Source organism: Chelmon rostratus, chromosome 6, assembly GCF_017976325.1.
Source record: "Chelmon rostratus isolate fCheRos1 chromosome 6, fCheRos1.pri, whole genome shotgun sequence".
NCBI lineage: Eukaryota > Metazoa > Chordata > Actinopteri > Chaetodontiformes > Chaetodontidae > Chelmon > Chelmon rostratus.
Window position 1 is genome coordinate 27,711,934 of NC_055663.1, and position 20,257 is coordinate 27,732,190.

At 43.3% G+C, this 20,257-nt stretch overlaps 1 protein-coding gene across 2 annotated transcripts; it reads left to right on the top strand.

Annotated features, from left to right (window-relative positions):
* The first annotated feature begins 697 nt into the window (after positions 1-697).
* Positions 698-18,083, top strand: tbc1d15 (TBC1 domain family, member 15). 2 transcript variants are annotated; one of them, XM_041939265.1, is made up of 17 exons: positions 698-749; positions 1,828-1,929; positions 2,377-2,451; positions 3,957-4,098; positions 4,845-5,049; positions 6,832-6,934; positions 8,141-8,338; positions 8,688-8,816; positions 9,028-9,131; positions 10,054-10,148; positions 10,365-10,481; positions 11,015-11,115; positions 11,494-11,593; positions 13,690-13,787; positions 14,202-14,318; positions 14,573-14,659; positions 15,133-18,083. In XM_041939265.1, the coding sequence occupies exons 1-17, from the start codon at positions 726-728 to the stop codon at positions 15,319-15,321; spliced, it is 1,986 nt and encodes a 661-aa protein (XP_041795199.1). In that variant the 5' UTR covers positions 698-725; the 3' UTR covers positions 15,322-18,083. The 2 variants fall into 2 exon arrangements, with proteins under 2 accessions (XP_041795199.1, XP_041795200.1); XM_041939266.1 differs by having other exon boundaries at positions 8,144-8,338.
* Positions 18,084-20,257: the final 2,174 nt, after the last annotated feature.

Sequence of the window (20,257 nt, forward strand, 5' to 3'; positions counted from 1 at the left end):
CTAATTCAGAAGACCAACTCTGTCCTGGGAGAGAGGAGGATGATGGCTAACTGATGGAGAATATGTCCCACCCCATGGAGGACACTCCAGTAGCACTGAGCAACTCCTTCAGCTACCCGCTGCTTCACCTGAGGTGTGTGAAGGAGAATTAAATTTCTATTCTCTACATGATTATTTCAAAGCCATACAGCTGAGTGGCCAAGTCTTGAAAAAAAAAAGCTCTTACTTTATGATAAATTTCTTCATTTAATGTTTATAAATGTAAGACCAAATGGTTGGCTGTAACTGACACAATGACAAATCACTGACACAGTTGCAGTTGGTTTTAATGGTTTGTCTTTCGCTAAATTACAAGTGCGCAATATTTCTAGGAACATTCAGACCATCACAATTAAAGAAGATAAGACAAAGATAAGATAAGATGAGATAAGATAAAACTATTCATCCCATGCCTGGCATTCACTTGTTGCAATAGCAGGATAAAAAGGGTATAGCTGAGTTTCCAAAATAAAAGTAATACTGAACTAAACTATGTGGTCTAACGGTATACTATATAATGAGCTATTGTTTCCTTTGTTCATTGCTTAAAAAAAAGAAAAAAAAGAAAATGTGAACACGCAGTGCGCGTGCGCAAAGCCTTCCACCGGAAGGTGACTTGTCAGTTTTGTTTTGGAAGTTGACAAGCATGTGAGCTGCTGTCGTCATCAGTGGAGAGGGAAGGCGCCATGGCGGCGGATTCTCTTGTCAAGGTAAAAACATGGTAACATTATCTATCTTTAAAAGGTCTGTGCGATTCTGTTAATTTAAGTTATATCACAATTAAATAACGCTTTAGTCCATGGCTATAGCTCCGTGTTTACCGCACAGATCCTTCATCGCAGGTTAGTTAGCTAACCATTTGATGAGTTAGCTGAAGTTGGCTAGCGTTAGCTGATGTGCTAGCTGTAACGACACCCTCATCCTATACCAGAGGTACGTGGACATGCCACGAAGCATGACAGTGTGCTATGAGCTTTGTGGACTACATTCGTGCCCGTCTGTATAATTCGTTTGCAGATGCACAACACGACCTGCAGGGTCCGACACGAAATGCTACAATCTAGGTTAACATTAGCATCTTACCAACGACGCGATCTGAGGGGTGTTGACAGATTGGGCCCCTGAGAAGTCACTAAACTGGTCAGCAGTTAGCTTCTAAACTACCAGACAGAGTTATTAGATCAATGACTAAACAGTAACAGCAAAACAGCAGCTGTTAACTGCATTTTGTCAAGTCACTACCACCACACGACTGAAGAATATCGCTTCGCTAACGCTTGGTGTGGCTGCTAAATGCTAACGCTAGCAGGGTAGCTAACAAAGTTTCTCATCTGTTTAGCTATGAGAAGAACCCCTTACACTTCTGGCCGACTGTCTGTATGTACTGGAGGACGCCATGTACCTCCAGTTTGTTTTTCTCCTGTGTGTTTACAGTCACTGGTATAGGCTCAAATTTCCCAGCAATAATTACTCAGCACCTCCTGCTGTTCTCAAGATTTTTCCAGAATCCATAACGACTCTTTGAACCACCTGGATGGAAAAAAAATATTCAATCTGTGGCAATATAAACATGTTTTAACATGTTTTCAAAGTTGTGACTCTGTTTCCTACAAATAAAGATGAGATGACATGTGTCTTTGTTTAATTTGGACAATGCAAAGTTGTGAACCAAGGCCAAAAACTCAATCATAAGTCATATTTATATTTCAAACTCTTCAATGTGGTAGGAAATATATAAGAAGAGCAAACTGAACTGGAGCCAACTTTAACTTAACCTCTGGCACACAGGTTATATTTGAACAGGATGGAGTCTTCATTCATCCGAGCAGTGATGAAGATGGCATCGAACAGGATTTACTCATTTCGGGGTCACTTCGGATTGTCGACAAGGTAAAACAATGAGATCAGGTGTCATTGTTGTGTCTCTTTCTGGTATTTATAGGTCACACATGAGTATGCCTGCAACCGACTATTCTCCAAAGTGTTGTCTTCAGATATAGAGCAACAGTCTGAAACCCAGAGATATTCAGTTTGCTGTCATGGAAGACCAAGAAAACCACAAAATATTAGCATCTGAGATGCTGACACCAGTATATTTTCAGATTTAAAGATTACATAACCATTTAATTCATCACCAGAGTCATTAAGCGTTCTGTCAGTTGACTGAGGGATTAATCAGCTGATTGTTTAGGCTCTGTGTGGGTGTTATTTGTGTTTCATAAAAATGTGCGTATTGTTTCTTTGTAAAATCTTTGCCTGTTACACTGTGGTGGAACACGATTGCTGGTTGTTTGAATTAACTTGCTGATTACATTTTTTGTCTCTGCATGCTGTCAGGATGCTGAAATCATTGTGGAGTACAGACCTTTGGAAGATACTGTCGACCCATCAAACATGCTGTGTGCTGGAAAGGTTTGCGGCAGTGTGCATTACGACAGATACTGATTTTTGACAGTAGTCAGTTAGATTTGAACTTAAATATCACCACACAAATACATAAAATAACATCATCATCATCAGTAGAACTCAGACTGTCTTGTTTGAGTTCAGCTCAAGTTAATTGTCAAAGGTCCACCAGTGTGATGACAGCAGGAACCTTGTAAATGATCTCTAATATCACCTTTATTATTTGTGTACACACACTTGGAGCTAATTCCAGGTTTTGTTCAGAATATGTTTCCTGTTTGTTTCCTTCTTTCACTCATGCCCTTTTCATGTTTAGTACTGATATAATCTGACACCTCCATAATTTGAACCAGTTGAGAGGTCAGAACATGATTCTGATGTTAAACCAATCTGAGTTCATTAACCAACAGATATACACATATGCCAATGTTTCACCTTGTATGAGGTGTTTTTTCCCTGACTGAAGCCCATATGATGGAAGTCCTGCCTCTATTAAACCGCTAAGGTTCAGTGTGGAAATTTTGTGGCCTTTTCTACACGTTTACAAGTAGATATGCACCAACCGATTATCCGGCTTTCAGTATGATCAGCCATGACTGGCGTCCAGCCAATCGGTGTTGGATATGATTTATGTGCACTCATTTCATTTTTCAGTTTGAGAGTATTTGCTAAGTCATGATTTCTGAGAACTTTCTCTCCTCTGCTTCCTGTTTGTGTGTTTCATTGAGGGTGGGGCTTAACTCGCCTGCACACACTTACACGCACACACAGAGGGACGTTACTCAACTCGATGACAGGGTGTGTTGTCACACTGATCTGTTGCACCTATTTTCTTTTGGGAAAGTAAAACATGTTAGATTAAGTGGGATATACTGCAGCTCATTTTCAGTTGGATTTTATTTGTACAAAAAATTTGGAGCACTTCATTTTTAGATTTGTGTGAGTGAGAGAAGGTCCTGTAGCCTGATGAGTGTAAGTTATTTAGTGGCTGAAATTTTATAATGAATGTGCAATTGAATTTCCCTTTAAATAAATATATTTCTGCACACTGTCAGTTATAGTTCTTTGAAAGAAAGAAATTTGGAATTTGCAGCTCAGACCTTTACATAATCGGAATCGGGCAATAAAATTGCAATCGGTACATCTCTATTTACAAGCCAAACAGACTTAACGTAATCAAATGTAGATGTTGCCTGAGTAACCAGCTGGTCATTCAGAGAGCCAGGCCAAAGTCCAGCCTTTTGCTTTTTATCTGGAGGCCTTTATTGACAGCTGACAGTAGAAAGATGACAAGAAACAATAACCTGAAACAAAGGTTCCTGAACTTGAACTGGGAAATCTCCAGTTCTTGGTCAGAACTTTAAACCTCCAAACCTTCAGGGCTCACCAGCCTTTACTTCTTAGCTGGTTCCATTCATAGTGTCCCTCCAGGGTAAAAAATGGGAGCAATGTGACTTATTCTGTGCACACAATTCACAATTCACAAAGTGACTTTCTGTGTGTTTGAGCAGGACTCCAGTTCAGTGATGGAGTGGGATCAGTGTCCAGGTGAGAAGTCCCACCAGCTGTTAGAAACACAGCAGAGCTACGAGACAGAGTGGGACATGGTCAATGCTGTGTTCTTCAAGAAGAAAACCTGCACAAACGGAGAAGGTGAGTCTTCTTCATCTTCTTTAAGTCAGGAGTTTACTCCAGACACCAGAGAAATGCTAATACATTTATGGTATTGTCTCTCAGTTCATTGCATTCCTCTGTATTTCATCATTTAAATGCTTTGACTACATGTTGTCATATGAAGGTGATGGCAGTAAAACCCTCATGTGTCAGGAACTCGCTTTGGTTGTTGGAGGAAATGAAAGTGTTTCCACCTCCTGACACACATTTCACTGCATCCCAACACATCAACACTGCTCAACAGTTAACTGTAACGATGCCAGCCTGCTAATAAAATTTAACACAGAAATGTCCTGATCAAAGTCCTTTAATATTAACTGTCTGCTGATTCTGCGTCAGTGGAGTTCAGAAATGATCAGGTTTTAACGATCCTCAGGATCGGCTCAGGACCGCATGTAGTTTTACAGTTTTGACACATTAGTCAAACACTTTCTGACCAATACAACAAACTTAATTTGGTTAAGTTGGTAAAACAACAGCATCATAAGGACTATGATGGGATGTTACTTTAGTCAAAATGTTGTGTCAGCTTTCTTATTTAAAAAAAAAAACAGCACTGCTGGAGTACTTGCATCTGTAGTACTTGTGGTACCTGTTGTACATGTAGTATTGTTCTATAGTACCTGCTTTATGTTATGTACCTGTAGTACCAGTAAAAAAGGTTGGCTTGCACTTGGCTGATGACAAGCGGCCCGTGTTTCTGATCCCTCTCCCCGGTCTGTCAGGCTCTCTGAACCACAGCCATGAAAGGAGCAGGTGGGCGTTCACCTTCAGTATCAGTGACCTCAGGTCCATCACAGTAAAGGAAGAAGGTTGGACCTTGGTAGTCTTCAAACTGAAGGAGTCCACCTCCCTGCCGGCTCTGCACTTCCACCAGGGCGGCAGCACAGAGTTCCTGGACAGCCTGAGGAGATTCACTCTGCTCAGCGAGTGAGTACCAAACAGCACAACAACAAAGATGTGAATAACCAGATGAAAACATGTTTGAAGTCACTCTAGCTCGCCAAAACCTGAAGCTGCTGTCGTGGTGTGCTGAGACAAACGGTAGGCAGGACTGGAAATAATTTGGGTAGGGTTGTAAACATGAACTGGGGGAGCTAGCATGGCTAACAGGCTAAAAGCAGCATCAGTAACATCTGTCAGTGTCTTCACACTCACTGCAGCCAGGAAGCATCTCCTGTTGGACATTTTTTTTATTTCACCTGCATTAATAAAACAGAATCCCTTGTTTCTGATCGCCTGTCAGAACATCAAGATTTCACTGGTCAAAGTTTAATGAGACTGTCTGGAAGCCCAGTTCTTCATATATATTAAGAAATTCAGTGTCTTAGTTTAGGAGGCAAGCATTCTCCTTCAGTGGTAAACTAAAAGTGGCAGGATGGAGAAGCAGTTTTATTTCAGTTCATTAAGATTCAGAGTACACGTGAAACTGTAGAGCTGCTCTGTAAACACTGACGACTGAGCATCGGTTCCAGAGGCAGGCATCGTTTGAAGTAACGGACTCTGTTCTGGCCACTGATTCGCTCACAGAAGGTCAGCAGAGCTGCTAACAGAGTCGTTAGAACGAGTCTCGTGTCACCTCCATGAACAGTGACTGTACTGTAAATGTGCGTCTGTGCAGCTTGATTGAGACTCGTAATTAAACAAACCTTACAGTTAAAGTTTTTGTTGTGAGTTCTCCAAGGAACTCTGAAAATCATTGTTTATCTCTTCAGATGCCATTTATACGCTAAATCATGTAAATCACATACATCCAGAGTGATTCTGTGTGACGCAGTGCGTCGACTCAGTGGACCAGTTTTATTAACTTAGATTAGTGTCCTGTGGGCAGGGACAGTGTCTCCCTCTATCTCAGTCCAGATAGCTGTTATTAAAGTTCTTATCGAAGCCTTTCATAATGAAATCGTCTGGATTAAGTGCCGGATATTTTCGGAGTCGGAGCACCAGTGTGACGTTCTGTTGACTGTCTGTCTCCTGATTGGCTGCGTCGTCTTTTATTGGACGCCATCCAGGCCCGCTGTGAATGATAAAAACTGAAGTTGTTGACTCGGTTTCTGGATTTAATTTGATGTTCACCTCTGAATCACTGCCTGCATCTACTTTTTTAGACATATGCCTCATTAGATGCTAAACGCTCCCCTGTGTTCAGCTGCTGGTCTCTGACTGTGTCTGTCTGCTGTTCTTCTTTATGAGAATGATGCTCTGAGAGTGAACCAGAACAGTGAAGTTGTGTCTTACAGATAAACAATGAGCTGAGACTGAGGGGGGCTGCAGGTTCAGTGGATAACCACGACCAATGACCCTGACACGCTGACATTTAGACATTGTTGGTAAAATAAAAACCTCATAGCTGTTTTAAAATGTCTTTTCTTTTTCTGACCAACCAGCCAAAAGCCAAAGACATTTTCTTAAAAAAATCCTCAAAACAATCACTGGATTATCAAAATAGTTGCAGATTAATTTTCTGTCGATAGGCTCATGGAATTTATCGTTGCAGCTCCGACCACCTAAACACGGATGACTCGAATCATCCGTCGTGGAGCTGATGATTCAAACCTCGGTTTGTCAGTCGAAGCATGTGACTCATTTTCTTCATTGTGTCTTTGCACACAACACGACTGTCAGTTAAATTTTCTTTGAGGCTGATTCTGTGGAGACGTGACCGAGGTCAGTTTATCTCTAAATATTCCGAGGTGGGTTTTGTGTTTGCAGGGCTCCAGATGATGAAACCTGTCTGTGGGTCAGCACACCGAACAAAGCTCTGTCCCAGTCCTTCGAGAACCTTCTGGATGACAACAACTTCGGCCTCGTGCATGTAAGAATCTAAGTCGCGCTAAAACCTCATAAACACAAAGTGAATATCTCGCTATCATTAAGCGAACACACATTTTGCCTTGTTTCTAATTTCTTCTGGAGGTGACGTGGTGTTTGCATTTTGAGTGTGTTACATGAATAAGCAGATCCAGGAGGAAGGTGGAAGCAGACAAACCTCCTTCATTGCACTGGATCCTCATTGTAAACTAGCATTAAACCACATATGTCAAAGCGATTCCATAAAGGGCGATGCAGGTGTTCGTTCCAACCAAGGAGGAGCACACCAGGCCAGCCAATCAACATCACTAAGATCACTTAGTTATCAGCTGAACACTGAGATCAGCTGATTAATTGATTCCAGCCTGGTGTGCTCCTCCTTGGTTGGAATGGAAACCTGCAGCCACACGGCTGACATGCCTGTGTAGCGGTCGTACTCTTGCGTTGTGTTAATATGATAGCCACAGACTCATTTCAGTTGGCATCCAGACACCCCATTTATTGGTCCTGGAATATGAAACACATATATACATTCAGTCCCCGTCGCAGCAGCGCACACACACACATTCCGGTCTGAAATTAAAACGAGGGAAAACCAGTTAGCTAACGCAAAAGAAAACTACTTCAACTTTTTGTAAAAAAAAAAAGGAACGTGCTCAACCATTATGGGAGCGAATTGATACCAAAACATAAATTAAAGTACACATTTAACAATAAAAACAAAGTTTAGTATGGACAAACAGCGGAGCACATGGCGTTCATACATACCCAGAGGAAGGCGAGGTGCAACTGTTGCTATCCTCCAGGTTGCACGACACCAGGTAGCAGGGCTGCTGCCTTCAGTTACCCTTGGACAACCTAAAACTCTTGGTGTATGTGTTACTAAAATGGCAAGTGGAATCATACCACTACTTTTACTCCGTTAAACCTGCATTAAATGCTGAAGTCTGCAAAGGATTTTACTTGTGTGTCCTGGAGATCCTGTACAACTGGATACATTTTGAAAATAAAGTCATCACGTGCCATAAAAGTGAAGGTTATAGTGTGCAAAACTTAAACTTTTCAACTAAATTCAGTCCAGTCCTAACAGACGCTTAGACGCTGGAATTCAGCTGCTGAAGTGGTCAACAGGAGATGAATCTCAGAAGCAAAGAGTAGCTTCAGATAAACACTAAGTGAGTCGGTTATTAACAAAACCGTTTGTCTCCAGCAGAAGTTCAGAAAGGACCCGTATGTCACCACCCTGGGCGGCTTCTCCAAGGTCACCAACTACATATTCGACGCTTTCCGGGGGACAGAGGAGCAGCACCAGCGCCCCCCAGAGGAAGTGGCCGACCTGCTGGGCGAAGTCATCCCGGGACTGGAGATCAATCAGCAGGAGGAGCCCGGCTTCGAGGTCATCACCAGGGTGAGAGGAGGAAATGCTTCAGCATCACATGACCGTCACTGTTTGATGTTGTGCCTGTTGTTTCCACACGCCACTAAAGATTTATCACGGTGGAGACACTTGATGCGCTAACTCTCTGCTATAGAATGATGTGTTAGTTATGATGGCTGAGTTGTGTCCCGTCAGACACTTTTGGTTGTGTTCAGGTGTGTGTGAAAACAGCTGGACACCTGAACATGTCAGGGACACACTGCATGTGTGAGAGGCGTTTAAGTTTTAGATGTGAAGTGAGAACGAGCTCCGCTGACGGGTCAACACTCAACAGGTTCGAAGCACTTCTGACTGTCTGTTTCATTTTCGTACCGGCCAGATCGACCTGGGAACGAGGCCTCAGGTGACGAGGAGGGAGCCGCTGTCGGCAGAGGACTGGACCAAACATCTGGATCCTGAGGGGAGGATGATCAACATCGCACACCTCAAACAAGTCATCTTTAAAGGGGCACGTTGAATGATTTTTCCATCCGTCATATGATATTCCAAAGCTCCTCGAGCAGCACATTTCTTTTGGTTAAACTCATTAACAAATTGTCGTAACCACATAATCAGCATCCACTGGCTGCGTCGCATGCTTTGCTCAAAGTTGTATGCGTTGACTGAGCGAGCTGCCAGCTCCTTTGTCTTCATGTGTGTGTCCTCGTGTGACCCTGCAGGGACTCTGTCACGCTGTGAGGAAAGAAGCCTGGAAGTTTCTGTTAGGATATTTTCCCTGGGACAGCACGCTGGAGGAGAGGAAAACCCTGCACAGAGCCAAAACGTAAGACACCTGGGAGCCGTTAGTTTAGCACTGGCAGATCCGCCCAGTGGCCACTTTATTAGGCACACCGTCAGTCAGTCAGTGGAGAAGAACCAGGCTGGAAGAAGAGCTCCTCTGAACAGCCTGCCGGAGTGTTGTTGCATCCCTTCATGGCCTCAGTCTGCACACCTTCTAATGGCTGCTTCCAGATCAGTGAGCTGATGACATCAGGAGTTCAGGCTGGTCAAACAGGGTCCGACAGTATCAGACAGGTGGACCTAATGAAGTGGCCACTGAGTGTGTTTCCTCTCAGGACAGCGAACATCTTTTCAGGCTGTTTCAACATCTGGAAAACAATCTGAAATCAAAACTGCAGAATGTTGGAGAGCATATTGACGACGCTGAAATGATTAGCCGATTAATAATAAATGATCGTTATTATTAATCCTTTTGGTCATTTATCAAGTTAGAATATAAATCAATCATCCAGCTATGTTTTTTTTTACTTGAGTTTATAGAAAATAAGCACTACACACACATTGTTTTCTAACGAGTTGTGACCTCTAACCTTTCTAACGAGTTGTGACCTCGCTTACTTGTTTTTCATCTAAGTAAGCGAGGCGCCGCCCTGCTGGCTGCATCGTGGTTCTCTTGTCTCTGTCTTCCCATGTCAATTATTTGTACTGTCTTTTGTGCCATTGTGTCCAGAATTTCGTTGCACTTGGAAACTTGTGTAATGACAATAAATGATTCCTGATAAATGATAAATCTAGAACTGAACAATTAGTCAACGAGCTGATTGATAGTTGAGTGACAGAAAATTAATATGCAGCATTTTACAATCAGTTGTCACTTTTCAAGCAAAATGCCAAATACGAGTTTGTTGCAGCTTCTTCGTTTACTTCTGCACATGTGAAATGTGTTCTGTGTCCTTTGCCGACAGTGACGAATACTTCAGGATGAAGCTGCAGTGGAAGTCAGTCAGTGAGGAACAAGAGAGGAGAAACTCTCGACTGAGAGACTACAGGAGTCTGATCGGTGAGGCGGAAAGAAGGAGATTCATCACGGTTCATTTCATTTATTCATAACAACGGCAGACATGATGATAAAGTCTTATTTTATCTTCACTCTGATCTGGAGTATAATCAACAGCTCTTGTGCACACCTTTCTTCAGTGTGTTTTTAGCAGAAGGAGCCTTTAGTTTGAGATCAAACCGGACTTCTTCACACCGTCTGCTCTCTCGCTCTTTTCAGAGAAAGACGTGAACCGAACAGACCGAACGAACAGGTTCTACGAAGGCATTGACAACCCGGGTCTGGTCCTCCTGCACGACATCCTCATGACCTACTGCATGTACGACTTCGACCTGGGTGAGAGATCATCAGCTCTTAAAATCACCCCCCTGTGGATCACAGGGTAACGCGATGCCTCGTTCTGAAGGTCGTTTATTATCTCTGAACAAAACTCTTCATGTGTGAAAAGTGTTTGTGTCTGAGCTGTAAATGTAAATGACGGCGTCCATGAATCATGTGACTCAGACGTCACTTGTCTCCTCAGTAAAGAGCAGAAAACATCAGATCTGTGAGGAGGATGATGAGGAGGCTGTAACCTTCCTCACATTCATACATGAAGCTAACAGAAATGTGTGATTTCTATCACATTTCCATCGTTTGACCTTTGACTGCAGCTCTTTTAGTGGCGTCTCTTCTTCTGTGATGGAGAATCAGCTCCACCTGCTGTTTGTCTCCATCCACAATAAATCAGATTCACACAACAGGATGAAGACAAACACTCACTTCTGATTTCTTTTCACCATTTTCTATAAATTCAGTTAAAATTTGAGCTTCATTTGAATGAACCTTCAGTTTGTCTCTGTTGGCTGACGTCTTTCTGTCCCCTTCAGGTTACGTTCAGGGGATGAGCGACCTGCTGTCTCCCATCCTCTACGTGATGGAAAACGAGGTGGATGCTTTCTGGTGTTTTGTCTCCTTCATGGAGCAGATGGTGAGTTGGGCCGCTGCTGTTTAGTTTTAATGTGAAGTGTTAGTCGGACTGCAGGCCCCCAGCAGGTCCTGATGTCAGGGAGCTGGCTGTGGATTTTGGTTGTGATAAACATTTTGTGTTCACTAAGGAGAGACCTTTAACCCAGAAACCTTTAGTTCATTTACTGTGTGATACTGATAAAGTCCTCCATGTATACAGTGCTTACAGTATGTGTCATGCATGTGTGTGTGAGTGTGTTTACAGTGAAAATGTGTGTGTAATCAGGCTTTAACAGGAGCTGCCGTTCAGATGGACTGTTTGAGGAAGTGATGCTTGTATTTCTGTGTGGTTTCCAGCAGACACACTTTTGATTTGTGTGTGTTTTTTGTGGTTTTGTAGCACCATAACTTCGAGGAGCAGATGCAGGGGATGAAGACTCAGCTCATACAACTCAGTACTCTGCTCAGACTGCTGGACCTGGCCTTCTGGAACTACCTCGGTAAGTTCAACAATAACAGCCATGAATGTCAACATATGAATCCGTATCAATGCTATGACATAGTTGTGTGTTAGATATTCAGCTACATAAAGGATTCAGTCCTGGTTGTGTTACACCAGCTCACTGTCAGAGGTCTGAAGCTCAGCTGCTGAAGAGGGAAACAATGGGGACGATCATCACATACTGAAACTGGAAGTTTTCTACGTTCACTACAGTTATTTCTAAACGTTATCTCTGCTTATTTGTAATTTGGTGAGATTTGCAGGTGTGTCTATAATATTACAGACAGGAAGTAAGTGACTTAAAGGATAACTTTCGTTTTTTACAACCTGGACCTTATTTGTAGCATTAAATACGCCCATTTACTCACCCAGACAACTTTGGTGGCATTTGGAGTCGTTTTGAAGAAATTAGCCCCAGAGGAGCGGCGCGTATATCCGTATAATGCGAGTACTCGGGGCATCCATGCGCAGCCTCTATATAACACATAATCTGCAGAAACTCGTTCATATTCCAATATTTTGTTATGATATGCTGGTGCTATTCCCCTCTGAGCCCGTGGTGGCATGTTATCAACATCCGGCGTCTCTAGGCAACTACCTCTGACGTGGATGATGTCATTAGCGAACGCCACGCGCTGTGAGCAGCCAGCTACAACACGGCTGACTCTGCGGCGGTCGGCTACGAATACGCAATAACGAACCATAGCTGTGCCAAACTACAGCTGAACTAGCCGACCGCTGGCTCAGAGGGGAATAGCACCAGCATATCAGAACAAAATATTGGAATATGAACGAGTTTCGCCGCAGATTATGTGTTATATAGAGGCTGCGCATGGATGCCCCGAGTACTCGCATTATACGGATATACGCGCCGCTCCTCTGGGGCTAATTTCTTCAAAACGACTCCAAATGCCACTAAAGTTGTCTGGGTGAATAAATGGTCGTATTTAATGCTACAAATAAGGTCCAGGTTGTAAAAAACGAAAGTTATCCTTTAACATTTACTGGCTTAGTGCCTTCAGAACAAAAGTTGCAGAAGAGAAAAACATGAAGCACAAAATGACAAAGAGGACGAAAGTGTAATTTATGAAATAGATATAAAGTGACTGAGTAAAATTCAGCTGAACTGTGTGAGCAACACTCAGCAGACTCTGGTTAGTGGAGCAGCAAACTGACCTCAGACAGGTGTGTGGAGGCGCTCTAAAGCTGTCGGAGCATGTGACTCTGATGAAGAATACCGAGGCCTTGAGCAGTGACACTCGGCTCGCCGCCCTGTAGGGTGCTGTTCCAGTAAGTCAGGCCTTACAGAGGGCAGACACTCTCTGCCAGTGCTGCATGATGGGATAATGAAAAGGCGTGTGAGGCTGTGGAACGAGCAGCAGGATCAAAGAGGACGACTATCAGCTGAAGAGGAGCGAAAGCTGGGCAGAGATGAGGATAATTCTGATCCCGTAAATGTGTATCTGACACTAAAACAGCTTAAATATGCTCTTCACTCGGTTCCTGGAAGGAGCAGCTTATGAATCATTCCAACATTTGACTGATTGCACGACAGAAGCTGTGTTTCTATGTTCCATAAACTCTTTCAAATGTTCGCAAAGCATCTCCAGCTTCAAGAGCAGCAAAATGTGTGATTTATGTGTCAAAGTTCATTCAGTTAATGAGTGAAGAGGTCAGCTCATCTGAAAACAAGCAGCTTCAATGAAAGATGAGTTATGGGCCTTTCAACGTTCCTTCATTTTATCTGATCAAAATAATTAATGTTTCCTTATTAACTGGACAAATTAAGCTGAGCATGTAGAGCCCAATAACTATGACATCATCTCCAGCAACAGCCAATGAGATGAGTCACGAAGTGCGTCCTGAGCTTTGTGTTTGTGAGAGGACGAGCTGCAGCAACAGTCTTCAGGGGTTTTAACGCTCTCCCACCACAGCTTACTATTCTGATCAGAACTTTATTCAAATTCACATCATTCAGCCGTGATTAGTTTTTAACATGTGAACAAAAAGTCAAAGGCTTTGTGTTTCTTAGAGGAAGACACAAATCGTGCTCCGTCGTTCCTTCCTTGAACTCCGCCTGTGTTTGTTTTGCAGAGTCTCAGGATTCAGGTTATCTGTATTTCTGTTTCCGCTGGTTGTTGATCAGATTCAAGAGGGAGCTCAGCTTCCAGGACGTCCTCCGACTCTGGGAGGTGAGTTTTCTCTGGATTCGTTCTCACGCGCGGCTGAAAACTTCACTGTCGTGTGACATCACAGTTAAATACCCAGTGAAGCCGACAGGTGTTCAGCGTCACTTCCTGTTGTCTTTGACATTCTTTTCTTTCAGTGAAATAAATTAACTGAGGCTAATCTTCATCTAATATTTAAAAAATCTCACCAATATTACTCAATGAATCGATTAGCTGATGGACAGAATATTTACTTCGATAATTGAATTTTAACGTTTTAGTCATTTTTGAAACAAAAATGCACATTTAATGGTTCCAACTTCTCACCTCTGACACCTCACAGAAAACTGAATATTTTGGTATTTTCAGACTGTTGGTCAGACAGAATAAGATACTTGAAGACGCTGATGTCTTTTTCTCGCCGTGCGTCCTCCTCAGGTGATGTGGACGGGTCTTCCCTGTCAGAACTTCCACCTGCTGGTCTGCTGTGCCATCCTGGACTCGGAGAAACAGAAAATCGTGGAGGAGAACTACGGCTTCAATGAAATCCTCAAGGTGATCTGAGCTTCTGTCTCTGAGAGGCGGCTCGGCCGACTCACGTCGGCAGACTCGTGTTGTTGTTCGCACTCATCACCTGCGCAGTAACTCTGCAGAAAGATGAGAGTGTAGTCGTGTTTAACGCTTTTTGGATGGTTTGAGAGTGCAGGACAGCGTTTAGAGAGTCAGGATCAGTTATTTTAGACGTGCATCCAGCTCGGCAGGACAGAAGAAACTCAAAGTAAACTGACAATTGTCTTTATTTGTTGCAGCACATTAATGAGCTTTCAATGAAGCTGGACATTGAGGAAATCCTCCAGAAAGCAGAAGGCATCTGTCTGCAGATAAAAAGCTGTAAGGTACGTTCAACAAGACGAAGCACGTGTGTGTCAGTCCTGTCAAATGTGTCTGAAGGATCATTAACAACAGTTTGTCCAGCTTTTCTCTTCCTTGCTTTCATCCACATGTCATGGTCGTCATCACTGGATGCTCAGTTGTCATGTTTAGTTGCTATCATGTGACCCGAGTGTAAATTCTGGTCACATGATGACACCAGACTCAAACATCAGAGTAAGCTCAGAGGTCAGAGGTCACCAGAGGCTTCTCCAGCTGTTCTGACAGGACTGAAGGAACATGCTGAGGTCACATGATGAGGTCAAATGATGAGGTCACATGATGACACCTGAGCAGAGTCCATCCACTGATGAAGGCCATGACGTCTGGCCGAAAGTCCCCCAGAAGCCAGCGGGATCCAAATAACAGGTGTCACTTTCCTGAGAGAACCCAGTGTGACTGAATTCAGGTGAACTGAGCTGCCGTTTATCGTCCTCAGGATCTGCCTCATTCCATCAGCATCATCCTGGGCTTCGACACGGAGGTTTCCGGCTCCGACCCGGCGGACTCGGGGTCCCCTCCGGCTTCCAGACCCACGCAGCGACCGGACGCCTGCTCCAACGGCCTCGGACACTTGAGGGAAACCAGTAACTCTCACAACAGCTGCAAAGTTGCCTTCATATCGTAGTGAACAGCAGATCCAAGCAGAGACTGACTCAGTCTGTCAGCAGGAAACAGAACAGCAACCGAGATGAAGAGGAGGAGGAAGAGGAAGAGAATGTAAAAAGGATTTAAGATTATTCAGAATCTTATTTTTGTAATTTTCTTGTATCATATTGTCTCTTTCAGTCAAATAGTCATTCCTTCTCTCCTGTTGATGATGTTTTCTAAAGCTCCATTCAGACAGCATGAGTCCTGCAGGAGGAGGTGGAGGATGAAAACCTCAGCGAGCTCCTCAGTCGTTTCATCGTTCAGGACTCATTTTAACCGGAATCAACCTGGTCTATTAGAGTCGGTTACAGGATCTGGTCTGTAATGCACCTGGACATTCGGCAGGTGAGGAAAAGATACTGCAGGAGGTGAATTAGAGTCAAAATCTCAAACTTTCTCAGTCAGATCTGAACACAAAGACATGAAACACGTGTTGATTTGATTCAGCGTGACATCACTTCCTGAGGAGATCACTGTGATGATCCAGAACAAACCTCCAAAAATCCACTTAGAAAGTGAAGAGACTCTTCAGAACCTCCCTGAGAATCTTCATGTTTTTAAGTTTTCTTCAGTATCAGTGAACATCCATGAGTTCACTGCTAACGAGCTGCTAACAGCTAATTCAGCAGACTGTTCATGGAGACAGTTTGACTCCATGCAAACAGATATAAACAGCAGTCCACCTGCAGCTGACATACATCAGCACATCCGATGAGCTTCGGCTGGGTCTTGCTGTCCTGATGGATTTCATTATTTCTGTGATCATATTGGTTCACAAATAGGCCTCTATGTTGATGTTAGCCTGTTAGCATTTTTGAAATGAAATCTCTCAGCAAGCTCACTTTAAAATACAAGGAGGGGATTTAAAAGAGAGGAGCAGCAGCGGCCAGTTCTCCGTCTGACAGGAGCTCATCATGTCTGCAGTCATTACTGAGGGACAAATGAAACCACTGAGCAGCAGCTGGTGTGAACATCACCAACACCTCCAGGTCTGAATGGAGCTTTAGACGTGCAGAGCCTGGTGTTACCCGTGACGTGTTTGATGAACCACATCAGGTCCGGCACGGTGTTTGATTGGCTGCGTATTTACAGACTACAGCCTGCTTTCATTTCAGGAGACAAACACGACGACCTTGTGAAGCTGCTCGCCTGCTGTATCACAGATCAAACTATTCTAACTCTTATTACGTAACCTCCTCTCAGTATTAATCATCTAATATGGGATTGGTTATTCCACGTGAAATGGAATAAAAGAAGATGTTAACGTACCCCGTGGCAAATCAACCTCCTCGATGTGTGATGAAGATGCTGATTTGTGTTTTTATACAGTGATGCTGATAAACACAACCAGGCCGTGTTGTTTCCTGACAGGAATACTGACACATTTCAGGGAATAATTTGGTCCTTTGCTGGGAGTTAAATGAGAAGATTGACAGGTTTAGTCTTCAGCACGTTGAAGAGCAGAGGTCAATTTAAAGGTTCATCCCAGTTTATGATCACTTCAGTCTTATTTTCGCAGTGTTGGTCGTCAATTCTATCAGTTCTGATAACATCGTCAGAACCAAAGTAACTGCAAGTCAAGTTTCACCCAAATGAGGCTCAAACTTGTCAAAACTAGGCAAAAAATGGTGAAAAGACACTTGAACGCTTGTTTCCATCCATCCTGTTGTGTGAATCTGATGACTGTGGATGGAGACAAACAGCAGGTGCAGCTAATCACCACAGAAGAAGTTTCATGTGTTCATGAGAGGAAGATTACAGCCTCCTCATCGCTCCACACACATCGCTCCTGGTGTTTTCAGCTCTCTAAAGAGATTAGTGACGTTTTTTTTCCACTCGGATGTTTTTATGCTCAGATAGAAAATGTTCATATAAACAGGAGGATGGAAGCACGACCAAAGCTATAAAAGTGAGATTCATGTTGTTGGAAAGTGTATTTATCTGCAGGGTTGTCTTTACAGGCCTTCAGGCCTGTGGTTGCCGTGGTGACAGCAGGTGTGTTTTCATAGTGCAGCGGTTGAGCAGCTAAAACAATAATAAAGAAGTCAGTCAATAATAATTACAACCTCCGTCTGATATCTGGCTGCACACAGAGGAAGTGCTTATGTTGTGTCGAGTTTCCTGGCCGCTTCACAATAAAAGCATGCTGAAGTGAACTAACAGGAAGTAGCAGCAGTAGGAAACGGCGTACCCGGCCGCTAATGATGAACTACTGTGAAGAGAGATAATTCCTCATGAGAGGTAATCCGGGTTTGATCCAGTGAAAATCTGAAGGATTGTAACGTGAACCAACTCATTAAACTCCCAGCAAGAAAACAAGATTCTTTTCCAAAATGTGGAAATATTCCTTTAAAACCAACACAAGCACCAAACCTCATGCTCTGCTGCCTCAGTCCAAAGTGAGACGGCCGACAGCTTCAAAACAACGAAGTGAGTGAAAGGAAAAGAAATCTGTTTATTAAAAAAGTTTTCAGATATTTGGAGGCTTTTAAGAGATCCGCTTCGAGTCTGAAACTGTGGATGTTGAACATTTTGGAATGAAGCTGTTGACACTCACAGCTTTAATGACACAGACTATTTCCTGATGGAGCTCTGTAATGTTTTCGCTGCAGGTTTAACCATTTGTGATTTCAGCTCTTTTCGTGTAATCGATTGAACACTTTGGGCAATAAAATGATTTCAGGAGCATTTTTACTTTTTCTTGTCAACTGATCCCTTTAATCCCATTAAAGAAGCTCTACACAAGGTTTATGAATATATAACGGTGTGTATCTAAGAAGTGTCTCTAAAAGGGACAAACACAGAATTATCACCAACTGCAGCTCTGCTTTTTAGCTTTTAGCCTCTTTTAGCTCCTACTTTTGGTTTTGCATTCAAATGTACACAAACAGCAGGTGAAGGTGGAGCATTTAGCAGCTTAACAGCCAGATATTTCCCTTCCTATTACTCTTATTATTCCACTGTTATTCTTTTCAACCTCTTTGAAACCAGGAAACAGGCTGTAAACGAACTTAAAGATAAATCAGCTTTGCAAATGTGTTGTGAGGAAGCAAAAACCTTCGGCGTGTTCGTTAGAGCTCAGTGAGTCACATGATGAGGAAGCTTTCAGTCAGCCGGCTTGTGATTGGAAGACTGCGTTTGAATCTACGATAGGATGAGGGACTTTTATGAGAAGTGTTTTAAAGCTGAGAGATGACAGGAAAGAGGAGAGAGTCGTCGTGGTTCAGGGTCGACCACCAGACCACCATCAGAGTGGAGTCAGAGGAGCGGCTGATGACATAACTGCTGTTTGACGCAATGAGGAATAAAGTGTTGTATTTCAAAACTAAAGTCTTTGTAGAGTAAATGAGGCAAAACGTGTGTTGACCTTTGACCCTTACTGTCCTCGATCCTCCGACTGGACCTCACATTTAACTAACAGCTCAAAAATATACAGAAATAACTGAAAGAGGTAAAACATTAAGAATTTAAGACGTTAATAAACATTTTAAACATCTGTCCTTTAATCTGCTCCGTCCTCTCGGTCTCACTGGTCAGACGAGCCCCCCCCCAACGAGAAGCTAAAATACAAACCAAGGCCCCCTTTCAGAGGCCCTCCCCCTCACGATGTTTGCACAGTCAGTGCCTGAAACGACCAGAAACCGACGAGCGCACGACACAAACACACAAATCAAACGACGACGACGAGAAGAGAAGACTGAATGAACTGTGATTATTGTGGTTTTTAAATAAACATCAAATTAATCCTTTAAGACAGACACAATGTGACTTAATAAACATGTTCGACATTCCTAATGTTTGAAATGATGAAAGTCAAGGACAAATGAAAAAACATTCATATTCACAGCTGATAATCAGGAGAGAAGAAGAGGAGCGTCGACTTCGGCTCTTCAGCATCTAAAAGATGATTTTTTACATTTAAATTCATGAATCTCTGCAGAAATGTCAGAGCTGCGGCCGAAGAGCCGAAACTCCCTTCTCCCGCAAATGTCACTTCAGCTGCTTTCATGTGTGTGATGGACGCCCTCCTCCCCCCGATGGGAGACATTTGGCGTCGAAGACGAGGAGACGGAGGAAGGTATCACCTGCAATCTGCTCATAAAGCCGCAGCAGAGCGAGAACAAAGCGGACGCCGCCTCTCTGACGTCTCGCGGCTCTTTCATTTCCTGTGTGGCAGGAAATTGTCTCGGCACGCAGCTGATAGGCGCCGCCGCTTATCGAGCCTCCATCTCTCGGGGTTTTATTGAAGTGGGGGCTGCTTTGTGTGGACTGACTGTCATTCATTCAGCTCCACCTGCTCACAGCGAGCCCGGCGAGGCGAGGTGGAGGCGGGCAGTCGGCCTGCTGACCTGCTCGACAAACACTTCACTCCAGATAATTACAGACGCAGAAAACAGCCTCAAAACATGGAAAACAGATTCTTATGAAAGCTTCTCGAGGATTCAAACCTTCTGAATTCACATCAACAGTTTACTGCGAATGAGTCATCACACGAAAACTCACTTCAGATCAATTTCAATCATTGTTTGACAGTGAAAAATGGAGCCAAGCTGCCCAAAATGTGAACATTTACAGGATTAAAGCTGAGTTTGTGCTGGAAAATGTCAAACAAACCAAACGAGGTGCAACATGTTCATCAGTGAGCTTTAGAGATGGTTGGCAGCTTTTGTTAGCCAGCTGCTGTTTCCAGTCTTTATGCTAAGCTAGGCTAATCAGATGCTTCCAGTGAATCGAAATAAAAAAACGCTGTTCCGTCTGTAAATGACATGACAAACTGACACCATGCATGATGTATTTTATTTTTTTTCCGGTGAGCTCAGTGACACCATGTGAGAAAAAATTCAGATCGATTGACAATAACAGCTCGAAGCCATCAAACGTCCACGTCAGCACCAACGCTCACTTCTGTGCTG

Excerpts from the sequence above, each read along its gene's own strand:
- tbc1d15 (XM_041939265.1), top strand. The coding sequence starts at position 726 with ATGGCGGCGGATTCTCTTGTCAAG. Across the intron at positions 8,339-8,687 it reads GCTTCGAGGTCATCACCAGG|ATCGACCTGGGAACGAGGCC; the intron begins GTGAGAGGAGGA and ends CGTACCGGCCAG. Across the intron at positions 10,149-10,364 it reads AGACTACAGGAGTCTGATCG|AGAAAGACGTGAACCGAACA; the intron begins GTGAGGCGGAAA and ends CGCTCTTTTCAG.